Source organism: Staurois parvus, unplaced genomic scaffold (assembly GCF_062004578.1).
Source record: "Staurois parvus isolate SC_StPar_1 unplaced genomic scaffold, SC_StPar_1.0 ptg003046l, whole genome shotgun sequence".
Lineage (NCBI taxonomy): Eukaryota > Metazoa > Chordata > Amphibia > Anura > Ranidae > Staurois > Staurois parvus.
In genome coordinates, this window is record NW_028320842.1 from 34130 (window position 1) to 48886 (window position 14757).

At 56.4% G+C, this 14757-nt stretch overlaps 1 protein-coding gene across 1 annotated transcript in view; it reads left to right on the forward strand.

Moving 5' to 3' along the window:
* Positions 1–14757, forward strand: part of POC1A (POC1 centriolar protein A) — a 37992-nt gene that overhangs the window by 12066 nt on the left and 11169 nt on the right. Inside the window, exons 4-8 of the mRNA XM_089667124.1 lie at positions 182–361; positions 1668–1775; positions 3735–3850; positions 9641–9774; positions 11797–11865. Coding sequence (XP_089523250.1) covers positions 182–361; positions 1668–1775; positions 3735–3850; positions 9641–9774; positions 11797–11865 — 607 coding nt within the window. The remainder of the gene's footprint in view (positions 1–181; positions 362–1667; positions 1776–3734; positions 3851–9640; positions 9775–11796; positions 11866–14757) is intronic.

Consider the following 14757-nt stretch of genomic DNA (forward strand, 5'->3'; position numbering starts at 1 on the left):
CATCCATCCTTGTCTCCATCCATCCTTGTCTCCATCCATCCATGTCTCCATCCATCCATCCATCCTTGTCTCCATCCATCCATCCGAGGTCGCACTGTGATCAGTTGTTGATTTGTACATCTGCCCCCCCCCCCTCCCCCCATACAATGTATAGAAATGATGTTCTGATGTTTTGTTGCAGAAAAGGAGAATCTTCGGTGTTTAGGGCTCACACGGGCACGGTGCGAAGTGTCAGCTTCTCGGGGGACGGTCAGTCTCTGGTGACGGCGTCTGATGATAAGACGGTGAAGGTTTGGACGGTTCACCGGCAGAAGTTCCTCTTCTCTCTGAACCAGCATATCAACTGGGTGCGCTGTGCAAGGTGGGCGGTCCCAGTCCCTGCCCATGAGGAGCCATCGTTCTCTGTTCCCCCATCCTCTACAACCTCTGCGTGTGTTTTATTCAGACCGGCCGGACCACGTCATGTAGCATTTACTTCCTGGAATCTGTCTGCCCTTAGCTCAGGCATGCAGGGTGCACCATCATGACTCATGTAGCATTATTTCCTGGAATCCATCTGTCCTTAGCTCAGGCATGCAGGCTGCACCATCATGCTTCATGTAGCATTTACGTCCTGGAATATGTCTGCCCTTAGCTCAGGCATGCAGGCTGCACCATCATGCTTCATGTAGCATTTACGTCCTGGAATCTGTCTGCCCTTAGCTCAGGCATGCAGGGAGCACCATCATGCTTCATGTAGCATTTACGTCCTGGAATCTGTCTGCCCTTAGTTCAGGCATGCAGGGAGCACCATCATGATTCAGGCCGGACCGCGTCATGTGACGTTTATCCATACAGAGATCCAGCAGGAGGCACTCTTAATAGGATGGGGGGGGGGGGGTTGTATTTGCAGCAATAAGGTCAAAGAAAACCAAAATTGACTCCTTTAAAGCGGAGTGCATCTGGAATCCATCTGCCCTTAGCTCAGGCATGCAATGTGCACCATCATGATTCATGTAGCGCTTACTTCCTGGAATCTGTCTGCCCTTAGCTTAGGCATGGGAGGTGCACCATTATGATTCATAAAGCATTTACTTCCTGGAATCCGTCTGCCCTTAGTTCAGGCATGCAGGGTGCACCATCATGATTCATGTAGCGTTTACTTCCTGGAATCCATCTGCCCTTAGTTCAGGCATGCAGGGTGCACCATCATGATTCATGTAGCGTTTACTTCCTGGAATCCGTCTGCCCTTAGCTCAGGCATGCAAGTGGGGGACCCTTCAGGGGTTTTTGAGCCACAAGGCCTCAGTTGGGATTGTGTAGGACTGTGTTCAACTTTCAGTGCTGGAGGATGGTTTCCGCCTCTGGGCGTGTCCCCCGTATACGGAGGACGACGGTTTCCGCCTCTGGGCGTGTCCCCCGTATACGGAGGACGACGGTTTCCGCCTCTGGGCGTGTCCCCCGTATACGGAGGACGGCGGTTTCCGCCTCTGGGCGTGTCCCCCGTATACGGAGGACGGCGGTTTCCGCCTCTGGGCGTGTCCCCCGTATACGGAGGACGGCGGTTTCCGCCTCTGGGCGTGTCCCCCGTATACGGAGGACGGCGGTTTCCGCCTCTGGGCGTGTCCCCCGTATACGGAGGACGATGGTTTCCACCTCCAGGTCTCATTCCATCTTTTCCCGCACAGATTTTCTCCGGATGGAAGGCTGATCGCGTCCGCCAGCGACGATAAAACCATAAAGCTCTGGGACAAAAGCAGCCGAGAATGTATCCACTCCTTCTGTGAGCAGGCCGGGTGAGTCCATTCCCTTCACTGGCAGCATGCTGAGGGCCCTGTGTGAGGCGCTCTTTCCATTTGCTGTCATTGTTAAGGCTCGGGTTCATACTAATGCGGTGCGGGAAACTGCATGTAATCCGCACAGGAATCGCACCGCATTGCATGCACACGTCTGTGCGGTGCGATTTGAGTCATACAATTTGTAAGGCGCAGGACCCTTTTTTCGTTCTCATCCATGTCAGTGATTTCTGGCAATCGCATCGCGTTGTGCCGTCTTTATCATTGGCACCAGAACCAGGTTTCATGAATGTGATGCAATGTGGTGCGGGAAACGCACAGGATTGACAACATTTCCCGCACCCAATCGGTATGAACCCGGGCTCAAGGGCAGCAAAGTGAGCTACTGAGTCACTGCTGGGAGGGGGTAGCAGGGTGAGGTGAGCTGCTGAGTCACTGCTGGTAGGGGGTAGCAGGGTGAGGTGAGCTGCTGAGTCACTGCTGGTAGGGGGTAGCAGGGTGAGGTGAGCTGCTGAGTCACTGCTGGTAGGGGGTAGCAGGGTGAGGCGAGCTGCTGAATCACTGCTGGTAGGGGGTAGCAGGGTGAGGTGAGCTGCTGAATCACTGCTGGTAGGGGGTAGCAGGGTGAGGTGAGCTGCTGAATCACTGCTGGTAGGGGGTAGCAGGGTGAGGTGAGCTGCTGAGTCACTGCTGGTAGGGGGTAGCAGGGTGAGGTGAGCTGCTGAATCACTGCTGGGAGGGTGAGGTGAGCTGCTGGGAGAGGGTAGCAGGGTGAGGTGAGCTGCTGAGTCACTGCTGGTAGGGGGTAGCAGGGTGAGGTGAGCTGCTGAGTCACTGCTGGTAGGGGGTAGCAGGGTGAGCTGAGCTGCTGAGTCACTGCTGGTAGGGGGTAGCAGGGTGAGGTGAGCTGCTGAGTCACTGCTGGTAGGGGGTAGCAGGGTGAGGTGAGCTGCTGAGTTACTGCTGGTAGGGGGTAGCAGGGTGAGGTGAGCTGCTGAGTCACTGCTGGTAGGGGGTAGCAGGGTGAGGTGAGCTGCTGAGTTACTGCTGGTAGGGGGTAGCAGGGTGAGGTGAGCTGCTGAGTCACTGCTGGTAGGGGGTAGCAGGGTGAGGTGAGCTGCTGAATCACTGCTGGTAGGGGGTAGCAGGGTGAGCTGAGCTGCTGAATCACTGCTGGTAGGGGGTAGCAGGGTGAGGTGAGCTGCTGAATCACTGCTGGGAGGGTGAGGTGAGCTGCTGCTGACGTGCCGCTAAGTGGGGGAGGGGTTATTGCTGGTACAGGAAGGAAGAGGCTACGTTCACGGAGGAGTTTTTGAAGCGTTTCTGCATTAAAAAAAAGCGACTGAAAAGCTCAAGAGATCCCCTTCCCTGTATGTGAATGTATATCTCTGTGTTCACACGGAGGCGCTGCACTTGCGGTGTAAAATCTCCCTCTTGCAGCATCTTTGGGGCATGTTTGGGGAGTTAAAAAAAAAAAAAAACTCCCCAAAAATGGCTCTTCCCATTGAAATCAATTGAAAAACGCCTCAAAAACGCCTCTGGGAAGCAGCTTTTAGGTCACGTGTCCTTTACAAACGCTGAGAAAGCACAGCAAAAGCGCGGTAAGAACGCCTATACGTTTTTGCGGCGGATCAGTGTGGAAGTAGCCGTACTGAGGGAAGGACTGGGGAGATATGATTCTGTTATGAACTGTAAGGATGAATTGCTCCACAGTGCCTGCAACTACAGAGGTCACAGAGACCATCCTTTGAAGCTCATTTAGTTCTTGTTGGGAGTAGAATGTTCACAGATTCACTGCAAGGGATGTAGATGTCCCGTCTTTGATTTTTGGGGGCGGGGACTGATGTGAATATATATATATAAATACATTTGATAAGGGGAGGTAATGAGACGCGGCATCCCCAGGATCCGGTTTTTGCTCCCCTGTATTATTGCTGTTTGGCCGTCTTTATGTTGCAGGTTTGTGAACTATGTGGACTTTCACCCCAGCGGGACCTGCGTTGCTGCAGCCGGAACTGACAACACGGTGAAAGTGTGGGACATTCGGATGAACAAACTCCTCCAACACTACCAAGGTATGCAGTACTCCTCCCGGAGGCAGGGGGCGCTCTCCAGTCTCACATAGTATTTACATTATAGGGGGGTTTTTTCTACACTGTTTTTATCCTTCAACCGCTTCCCGTCCGTCCTATAGAAGAAATGCTGCTACTGGGCGGCACGGGTGCGCAACATCACGTGTGTGTATACGGGCTTTTGCATTTCCGGGTAGGGGGTGCGCGCGAGCGCCCAACCCACGCCTCCATTCGCGGCCGTCAATTGCAGACACCCAATGGGGAGGAGGACTGTTTTGTTTACTAATAGTCCTCTCTGTCAGCTCGGGCACACTGCACAGCCATCCAGAGCAGTGTGAGTACAGTGAAGCACACAAACACCGCCCCTTAGTAAAACGCACGCAGTTAACCCTTTGATTGTCCCACGTTAACCCCTTCCTGCCCAGTGCCATTAGTACAGTGTCGGGGCTTTTTATTAGCACTGATCACTGTATTGGTGTCACTGGGGATGTCAGTGACACCAAGTCAGTCCCCCCTCAGTGTAAGAATGCCCACCGCAGTCCCACAATAAGTCGCTGATCGCCGCCATTACTAGTAGAAAAAAAAAAATTTGCAGTGATTTCTGAGCATCTCCGAAGGGGAGGAGGACTGTTTTTTGTTTACTAATAGTCCTCCTCCCTGTCGGCTCGGGCACACTGCACAGCACAGCCATCCACAGCAGTGTGAGTACAGTGACACACACAGACCCCGCCCCATAGTAAAACGCAGTTAACCCTTTGATGGCCCCAGATGTTAACCTCTTCCTGCCCAGTGCCGTTAGTTCAGTGTCAGAGCTTTTTTTTTTTTTTTTTTTTCTTTTGCTTTTTTTTTTTAGCATTGATCACTGTATTGGTGTCACTGGGGATTCCCCCAGTGTCAGAATGTCCGCCACAGACCCGCTATAAGTCGCTGATCGCCGCCATTACTAGTAGGAAAAAAAAAGATTCCAGTATCTATACCGCCATTTGTAGACGCAATAACTTTCACGTAAACCAATTAATTTCCACGTATCGGGATTTTTTTTTTATAGCGACGACACGGAGCAGAATATATTTTGACCGAAATTTATGAAGAAATTAGATTTTTTTTTTTTTTGCTGGACATGTTAAATCGGAAAAAGTCAAAAATACTGTTTTTTTTCCTCAAAATTGTCGGTGTTTTTATAGCGCAAAAAATTAAAAAAAGTTAAAGGAGATCCAATACCACCGAAAGAAATCTCTATTTGTGGGGAAAAAGGACGTAAATTTCATTCGGGTGCAGCGTTGCATGACCGCGCAATTGTCAGAGTAACACAGCGCTGTATCACAAAAAATGGCCTGGTCAGGAGGGGGGGAGGAAAACTTCTGGAGGGCGAGGGGGGAGGAAAACTTCTGGAGGGCGAGGGGGGAGGAAATCCTCCTGGAGGGCGAGGGGGGAGGAAATCCTCCTGGAGGGCGAGGGGGGAGGAAATCCTCCTGGAGGGCGAGGGGGGAGGAAATCCTCCTGGAGGGCGAGGGGGGAGGAAATCCTCCTGGAGGGCGAGGGGGGAGGAAATCCTCCTGGAGGGCGAGGGGGGAGGAAATCCCCCTGAAGGGCGAGGGGGGAGGAAAACTTCCTGAAGGGCGAGGGGGGAGGAAATCCTCTGGAGGGCGAGGGAGGAGGAAAACCTCTTGGGGGGGGGGGGGGAACCTCTGGAGGGCGAGGGGGGAGGAAAACCTCTCGGGGGGGGTGGGGGGGAGGAAATCCTCTGGAGGGCGAGGGGGGAGGAAAACCTCTCGGGGGGGGTGGGGGGGAGGAAATCCTCTGGAGGGCGAGGTGGGAGGAAAACCTTTGGAGGGCAAGGGGGGGGGGGAACCTCTGGAAGGCGAGGGGGGAGGAAAACCTCTGGAGGGGGGGAGGAAAACCTCTGGGGGGGGGGAAGGAAATCCTCCTGGAGGGGGAGGGGTTAAGAAATACTTCAAAAGAAAAGTAGGCGTGGCCAGCACTACCAGACGCGCACAAGGCTGCCTCTGTGTACAGGATATGAATAAATACATGCGATACGAATTCAGATGCGATTTTTTTTTTTGCATGAACATGTGACATGGTGCCGGTCACACTGAACGCAACTTTGAAATCGCGCAGCTTCACTTGAAGTACACACGATTTTCAAAGTTGGCTTGATGTGACCCGGGAGGGGGGGGGGTAAGACCGAGCCATACATTGGAAAAGACTTCAGGGGCGATTTGGAAGTCGCACACCACACCTGAAGTCACACCAGGGCTAAAAAGTATTTAAAAGGCCGGAGTGACCCTTTAACCCTAGCGGGGTTCCTCCAGAGGTGGCCATGGGACTGATCACCCCCCCATAGTTCCAGGGCCACCACCACGTTGCAGAGCCATCGATAGAACTGGTAAGGGTGGGATTCTGACCTCCACTATAGGGGGAGTATTCTTCCTGCGGACCACCACCAATGCAAGGGCCAGTCCTCAGTGACCACCCGCGGACCGACCTTCCCAGAGGTTCCTGGAGACCTGAAAACGAGGGTTCCTTTTTGGGTAAAAAAAAAAAAGTTTGAGAAAAAAAAATCATCGATAATCGATCCTGCGGTAGGTCCCGGCTGTATATAGATCGATCCTGCGGTAGGTCCCGGCTGTATATACATCGATCCTGCGGTAGGTCCCGGCTGTATATACATCGATCCTGCGGTAGGTCCCGGCTGTATATAGATCGATCCTGCGGTAGGTCCCGGCTGTATATACATCGATCCTGCGGTAGGTCCCCGGCTGTATATACATTGATCCTGCGGTAGGTCCCGGCTGTATATACATTGATCCTGCGGTAGGTCCCGGCTGTATATACATCGATCCTGCGGTAGGTCCCGGCTGTATATACATTGATCCTGCGGTAGGTCCCGACTGTATATAGATCGATCCTGCGGTAGGTCCCGACTGTATATAGATCGATCCTGCGGTAGGTCCCGACTGTATATAGATCGATCCTGCGGTAGGTCCCGGCTGTATATACATTGATCCTGCGGTAGGTCCCGGCTGTATATAAATCGATCCTGCGGTAGGTCCCGGCTGTATATAAATCGATCCTGCGGTAGGTCCCGGCTGTATATAAATCGATCCTGCGGTAGGTCCCGGCTGTATATAAATCGATCCTGCGGTAGGTCCCGGCTGTATATAAATCGATCCTGCGGTAGGTCCCGGCTGTATATAAATCGATCCTGCGGTAGGTCCCGGCTGTATATAAATTGATCCTGCGGTAGGTCCCGGCTGTATATAAATCGATCCTGCGGTAGGTCCCGGCTGTATATACATCGATCCTGCGGTAGGTCCCGGCTGTATATAAATCGATCCTGCGGTAGGTCCCGGCTGTATATAAATCGATCCTGCGGTAGGTCCCGGCTGTATATAAATCGATCCTGCGGTAGGTCCCGGCTGTATATAAATCGATCCTGCGGTAGGTCCCGGGCTGTATATACATCGATCCTGCGGTAGGTCCCGGCTGTATATAAATCGATCCTGCGGTAGGTCCCGGCTGTATATAAATCGATCCTGCGGTAGGTCCCGGCTGTATATACATCAATCCTGCGGTAGGTCCCGGCTGTATATACATCGATCCTGCGGTAGGTCCCGGCTGTATATAAACAGAAGTCCTGACAGATGACAGATCGGCCGGTGGGTCTGGCCGGCGTTTTCGCTGAGTCACCATGATGGGACGCACACAGGTCTGATCATTTCTGCTGCTCGGCAGGAAAAGCGATCAGTGTGAGATTAGAGTCAGATAACGGGGAACATGCTGCGGCTGCGGCTCAGTCATTCCTCCCGGACTGAGTATACACAGAGAAGACAGAGGCCGCGGCGTGCAGAACTTCTCAGAGTGTGAGCAACACAAAATGAATGTATGATGGGAAAAGTTCTATCCTTCCTCTGGAACTCCCTTCCCTAGGAACGCTCACTCCTACCTGACACCCAAGAAGCCAGCCCAGCCTGACCGTCCTGGCCCCGCCCCTTTCATTCATTGGATGGAGGGCCAGATCATACTACATGTGTTTCAGTTGCTTTTTCTTTCTGCATCCAAAACGCACAGACAGTCGGCGATATGGTTGTCAGTTCACATCAGCGCTCGCAGTTCCAGTTGCAGGAAAAAAAAACAACCAGGTTGTCTATTTTCTACACAGAACTGTACTGAAACGCAGTAAAACGCATCAAAAACACACCGGAACGCACATGTCCCTATTTAAATTGATGAAAAAGGGGGAAAAAACGCACCGAAACACGTCAAAATCGCACATGCAGAAACGCATCTGGAATACAGTCTGGACTGCAGAGAGTACGCAGGGCGGGGACTCTCAATGCTTGGTGTGGTGACCAGTGGGAGGGCGGAGTGTACGCAGCGCAGGGGGAGGGCGGAGTGTACGCAGGGCGGGGGGAGGGCGGAGTGTACGCAGGGCGGGGGGAGGGCGGAGTGTACGCAGGGCGGGGACTCTCAATGCTTGGTGTGGTGACCAGCAGGAGGGCGGAGTGTACGCAGGGCGGGGGAGGGCGGAGTGTACGCAGGGCGGGGGGAGGGCGGAGTGTACGCAGGGCGGGGGGAGGGCGGAGTGTACGCAGCGCGGGGGGAGGGCGGAGTGTACGCAGCGCGGGGGGAGGGCGGAGTGTACGCAGGGCGGGGGGAGGGCGGAGTGTACGCAGGGCGGGGACTCTCAATGCTTGGTGTGGTGACCAGTGGGAGGGCGGAGTGTACGCAGCGCAGGGGGAGGGCGGAGTGTACGCAGGGCGGGGGGAGGGCGGAGTGTACGCAGGGCGGGGACTCTCAATGCTTGGTGTGGTGACCAGCAGGAGGGCGGAGTGTACGCAGCGCAGGGGGAGGGCGGAGTGTACGCAGGGCGGGGGGAGGGCGGAGTGTACGCAGGGCGGGGACTCTCAATGCTTGGTGTGGTGACCAGCAGGAGGGCGGAGTGTGCGCAGGGGGAGGGCGGAGTGTACGCAGCGCAGGGGGAGGGCGGAGTGTACGCAGCGCAGGGGGAGGGCGGAGTGTACACAGGGTGGGGACTCTCAATGCTTGGTGTCACGACCAGCGGGAGGGCGGAGTATACGCAGTGCAGGGCGGGGACTCTCACGGCTTGGTGTGGTGACCAGTAGGAGGGCGGAGTGTACGCAGCGCAGGGGGAGGGCGGAGTGTACGCAGGGCGGGGGGAGGGCGGAGTGTACGCAGGGCGGGGACTCTCAATGCTTGGTGTGGTGACCAGTGGGAGGGCGGAGTGTACGCAGCGCAGGGGGAGGGCGGAGTGTACGCAGGGCGGGGGGAGGGCGGAGTGTACGCAGGGCGGGGACTCTCAATGCTTGGTGTGGTGACCAGCAGGAGGGCGGAGTGTACGCAGCGCAGGGGGAGGGCGGAGTGTACGCAGGGCGGGGGGAGGGCGGAGTGTACGCAGGGCGGGGACTCTCAATGCTTGGTGTGGTGACCAGCAGGAGGGCGGAGTGTGCGCAGGGGGAGGGCGGAGTGTACGCAGCGCAGGGGGAGGGCGGAGTGTACGCAGCGCAGGGGGAGGGCGGAGTGTACACAGGGTGGGGACTCTCAATGCTTGGTGTCACGACCAGCGGGAGGGCGGAGTATACGCAGTGCAGGGCGGGGACTCTCACGGCTTGGTGTGGTGACCAGTAGGAGGGCGGAGTGTACGCAGCGCAGGGGGAGGGCGGAGTGTACACAGGGTGGGGACTCTCAATGCTTGGTGTGGTGACCAGCAGGAGGGCGGAGTGTTTGCAGCGCGGGGGCGGGGTCTCTCACGGCTCTCCTCTCTTGCAGTGCACAGTGGGGTGGTGAACTCGCTCTCCTTCCACCCCTCTGGGAATTATCTCATCACCTCCTCCAATGACTCCACCCTGAAGATCCTGGACCTGTTGGAAGGACGCTTACTGTACACACTACATGGACACCAGGTACCGGGTCATACCATTCCTACCCAACCCCCCGCCCCCCCCCATGTCTGGCCGCTGTCCAACTCGTCACTCGTCCACCTCATCCAATCAGAGAACGCCTGGCATTCATTCAGGAAATGCGAAGCATCCCCTGAATGGCGCACATGCTCAGCCGCCGACCTCCTGTGTGCTCAGCATGGGACCCGGAACGGAGTTCACTGAAGTCGCATTGATAGTGGCGATGTCTGTACAACGATTTCCAGGGACATCGACCACCGATGGCTGTTACATCGTTACACTGCACCGCCTCTATGGGTGTAACAACAATCAGTGTCATCACCCCCCACAAGTAGTGCAGTGTCACCATGGTAACCCTGCACTGCTAGGGTGTCAGTATGTAAAAAAAACAAAACATAAATAATAATATTACAATGTAAAAAAAATTTGAAAAATTATAATTTTTGGTTATAAACAAATTTGGGTTATTTTTTTTTTTCGCTAAAAAGATAACTGAATACATTTTTTTTTTTTTTTTAAATGTTTGGACTTTTACATAGCAAAAAAATTAAACTCCCAGCAGTGAATAAATATCACCAAAAGAAAGTTTTATCTGTCTCAAAAAAATGCTAAAAAAATTCATATGGGTGCAGTGTTGCATGACCGCGCAATTGTCATTCAAAGTGTGATAGTGCTGAAAGCTGAAAATTGGCCTGGACAGGAAGGGGGGGAAAGTGTCCGGACTGGAAGGGGGGGAAAGTGTCCGGACTGGAAGGGGGGGAAAGTGTCCGGACCGGAAGGGGGGGGAAGTGTCCGGACCGGAAGGGGGGGAAAGTGTCCGGACTGGAAGGGGGGGAAAGTGTCCGGACTGGAAGGGGGGGAAAGTGTCCGGACTGGAAGGGGGGGAAAGTGTCCGGACCGGAAGGGGGGGAAAGTGTCCGGACCGGAAGGGGGGGGAAGTGTCGGGACCGGAGGGGGGGGGAAGTGTCGGGACCGGAAGGGGGGGAAAGTGTCGGGACCGGAAGGGGGGGAAAGTGTCGGGACCGGAAGGGGGGGAAAGTGTCGGGACCGGAAGGGGGGGAAAGTGTCGGGACCGGAAGGGGGGGAAAGTGTCGGGACCGAAAGGGGGGGAAAGTGTCGGGACCGGAAGGGGGGGAAAGTGTCGGGACCGGAAGGGGGGGCGGTGGGAGTGTCGGGACCGGAAGGGGGGGCGGTGGGAGTGTCGGGCCCGGAAGGGGGGGGGGGGGAGTGTCGGGCCCGGAAGGGGGGGGGGGGAGTGTCGGGACCGGAAGGGGGGGGAAAGTGTCGGGACCGGAAGGGGGGGGGAAGTGTCGGGACCGGAAGGGGGGGGGAAGTGTCGGGACCGGAAGGGGGGGGGAAGTGTCGGGACCGGAAGGGGGGGAAAGTGTCGGGACCGGAAGGGGGGGAAAGTGTCGGGACCGGAAGGGGGGGAAAGTGTCGGGACCGGAAGGGGGGGAAAGTGTCGGGACCGGAAGGGGGGGAAAGTGTCGGGACCGGAAGGGGGGGAAAGTGTCGGGACCGGAAGGGGGGGAAAGTGTCGGGACCGGAAGGGGGGGGCGGTGGGAGTGTCGGGACCGGAAGGGGGGGGCGGTGGGAGTGTCGGGACCGGAAGGGGGGGAAAGTGTCGGGACCGGAAGGGGGGGGCGGTGGGAGTGTCGGGACCGGAAGGGGGGGGGCGGTGGGAGTGTCGGGACCGGAAGGGGGGGCGGTGGGAGTGTCGGGACCGGAAGGGGGGGGGAGTGTCGGGCCCGGAAGGGGGGGGGGGGGGAGTGTCGGGACCGGAAGGGGGGGGGGAGTGTCGGGACCGGAAGGGGGGGGGGAGTGTCGGGACCGGAAGGGGGGGGAGTATCGGGACCGGAAGGGGGGGGAGTGTCCGGACTGGAAGGGGTTAATAAATGTGAAGTATGTCAGAGGAATTATGGGAAATGGTCTCCTTGTCCCCGCGGTGCTCAGTGATCCCTCCGTGTTGTATTTCCAGTTGCTGATTTCCGTGTTCCGTGTTCTCTCTCCGTGTCGCACATACAGGGGGCCGTGACCTGCGTCAGGTTTTCACGAGAAGGAGATTTCTTTGCCTCGGGGGGATCCGACGAACAAGTAAGTGGAAGTCAGAAATATTTGGAATACCCGGCAGAGTGCGGTCATGTGAGCACACGGCGTGCATGTGTTGGCGTGCTCTGGGGGCTGGAACATCACATGATCTGCCTACACAGGGATCTCCTGAATCTCAGGCCTGCGGGCGTATGAAAGACCCGCCTGACGGGGACATTGGGGGTTGGGGATCTAGACCCAGACATGGAACCGTTCCTGTGCTGCCTGCAGAGAGTACAGGAAGTGGTCAGCTCACAGGATTTCTGGCGGGATCTAAAGGTGTTTTTTTATTATTTATTTATTTTTATTTTGCAAAATGAAAATCCAGACAGTTAGACATTCTACAGTCCAGAGAGATATACCGCGAGTCTCTGTGCTTCTCTATGCAATGCAGGCAGATCTTGGCTGGTAGGGTGCTTCCTGAAAACATGACCGCACCTACTCCTCCCAAGAGCCCTCAGACCTGATGTAAGAAGTGGGAGGAGTTGTGCAAATATTAAAATGCCTTGATGGGTGGGTGTCAGTCTGGAGGGGTGGGTGTTCCTAGGCAGGCTATACCTAGGTGATGCTGAGCCTCCATGACTGAACTAATAGTCAATGAATGAAAGGGGCGGGGCCAGGGACAGTCAGGCTGGGAAGGAAAGCACTAGATGATGCTGGACGTCCTCCAGCCAGGAAATGAGGCGGAGCTCTATCTGACTGGCTGCAGCTTCTAATGCACACTGTGAGGAGCTTCCAGTGTGCAGTGACATCAGAAGAAGCCATTCCAGTCCAGGGGAGGAGCCGGTACACCTGTGGAGGACTGAAGGGGAGGAGCCGGTACACCTGTGCCAGACTGAAGGGGAGGAGCCGGTACACCTGTGCCAGACTGAAGGGGAGGAGCCGGTACACCTGTGCCAGACTGAAGGGGAGGAGCCGGTACACCTGTGCCAGACTGAAGGGGAGGAGCCGGTACACCTGTGCCAGACTGAAGGGGAGGAGCCGGTACACCTGTGCCAGACTGAAGGGGAGGAGCCGGTACACCTGTGCCAGACTGAAGGGGAGGAGCCGGTACACCTGTTGCAGACTGAAGGGGAGGAGCCGGTACACCTGTTGCAGACTGAAGGGGAGGAGCCGGTACACCTGTTGCAGACTGAAGGGGAGGAGCCGGTACACCTGTGGCAGACTGAAGGGGAGGAGCCGGTACACCTGTGGCAGACTGAAGGGGAGGAGCCGGTACACCTGTGGCAGACTGAAGGGGAGGAGCCGGTACACCTGTGGCAGACTGAAGGGGAGGAGCCGGTACACCTGTGGCAGACTGAAGGGGAGGAGCCGGTACACCTGTTGCAGACTGAAGGGGAGGAGCCGGTACACCTGTTGCAGACTGAAGGGGAGGAGCCGGTACACCTGTTGCAGACTGAAGGGGAGGAGCCGGTACACCTGTTGCAGACTGAAGGGGAGGAGCCGGTACACCTGTTGCAGACTGAAGGGGAGGAGCCGGTACACCTGTGGCAGACTGAAGGGGAGGAGCCGGTACACCTGTGGCAGACTGAAGGGGAGGAGCCGGTACACCTGTGGCAGACTGAAGGGGAGGAGCCGGTACACCTGTTGCAGACTGAAGGGGAGGAGCCGGTACACCTGTTGCAGACTGAAGGGGAGGAGCCGGTACACCTGTTGCAGACTGAAGGGGAGGAGCCGGTACACCTGTTGCAGACTGAAGGGGAGGAGCCGGTACACCTGTTGCAGACTGAAGGGGAGGAGCCGGTACACCTGTGCCAGACTGAAGGGGAGGAGCCGGTACACCTGTGGCAGACTGAAGGGGAGGAGCCGGTACACCTGTGCCAGACTGGAGGGGAGGAGGTGGCACACCTGTGCAAGGCTGGAGGGGAGGAGCCGGCACACCTGTGCAAGGCTGGAGGGGAGGAGCCGGCACAGGGAGGAGTTGATACTCCTGTGCAAGACTGAGCAGTGACATGAGGGCCGTGTTCAGATTCGGAGGTTCCAGTAATCGGTGGGGATCTGTACTCTCTGTAGTTCCCGTTGCAGACTTCCTCGTCGCTGTGACAACACTTACTATAGCAGTTAAGAATTTCGATCTAACTTGTGCAAGAGGATTGAAGGGGAGGAGCCTGATGTGTGAAGGCCACGCCCTTCCAGGAGTTTCGTCAATCAGGAAGGAGGACAGGAAATGCAGAATATTCTGTATCTGGACATCTGATCATAGGAAGGCAGAAGTGGGTCAGTGTTGGGCCTCGAGCACTCGGGACGCTTCATGACTCCTCCTGGGGGGACACTCGGGACGCTTCATGACTCCTCCTGGGGGGACACTCGGGACGCTTCATGACTCCTCCTGGGGGGACACTCGGGACGCTTCATGACTCCTCCTGGGGGGACACTCGGGACGCTTCATGACTCCTCCTGGGGGGACACTCGGGACGCTTCATGACTCCTCCTGGGGGGACACTCGAGACGCTTCATGACTCCTCCTGGCGGGACACTCGGGACGCTTCATGACTCCTCCTGGCGGGACACTCGGGACGCTTCATGACTCCTCCTGGGGGGACACTCGGGACGCTTCATGACTCCTCCTGGGGGGACACTCGGGACGCTTCATGACTCCTCCTGGGGGGACACTCGGGACGCTTCATGACTCCTCCTGGCGGGACACTCGGGACGCTTCATGACTCCTCCTGGCGGGACACTCGGGACGCTTCATGACTCCTCCTGGGGGGACACTCGGGACGCTTCATGACTCCTCCTGGGGGGACACTTGTCAAAGGATCTTACACTTTAGGGGCGTTTACACGCGTCAGGCACTTGGGCATTCATTCATTTCATTGGCCAGAATGATCATTTACTCTGGCCAATGAAATAAATGAACACTCCAGCGCTCAGCATTTCGGCACGTTTAGCCGTGTT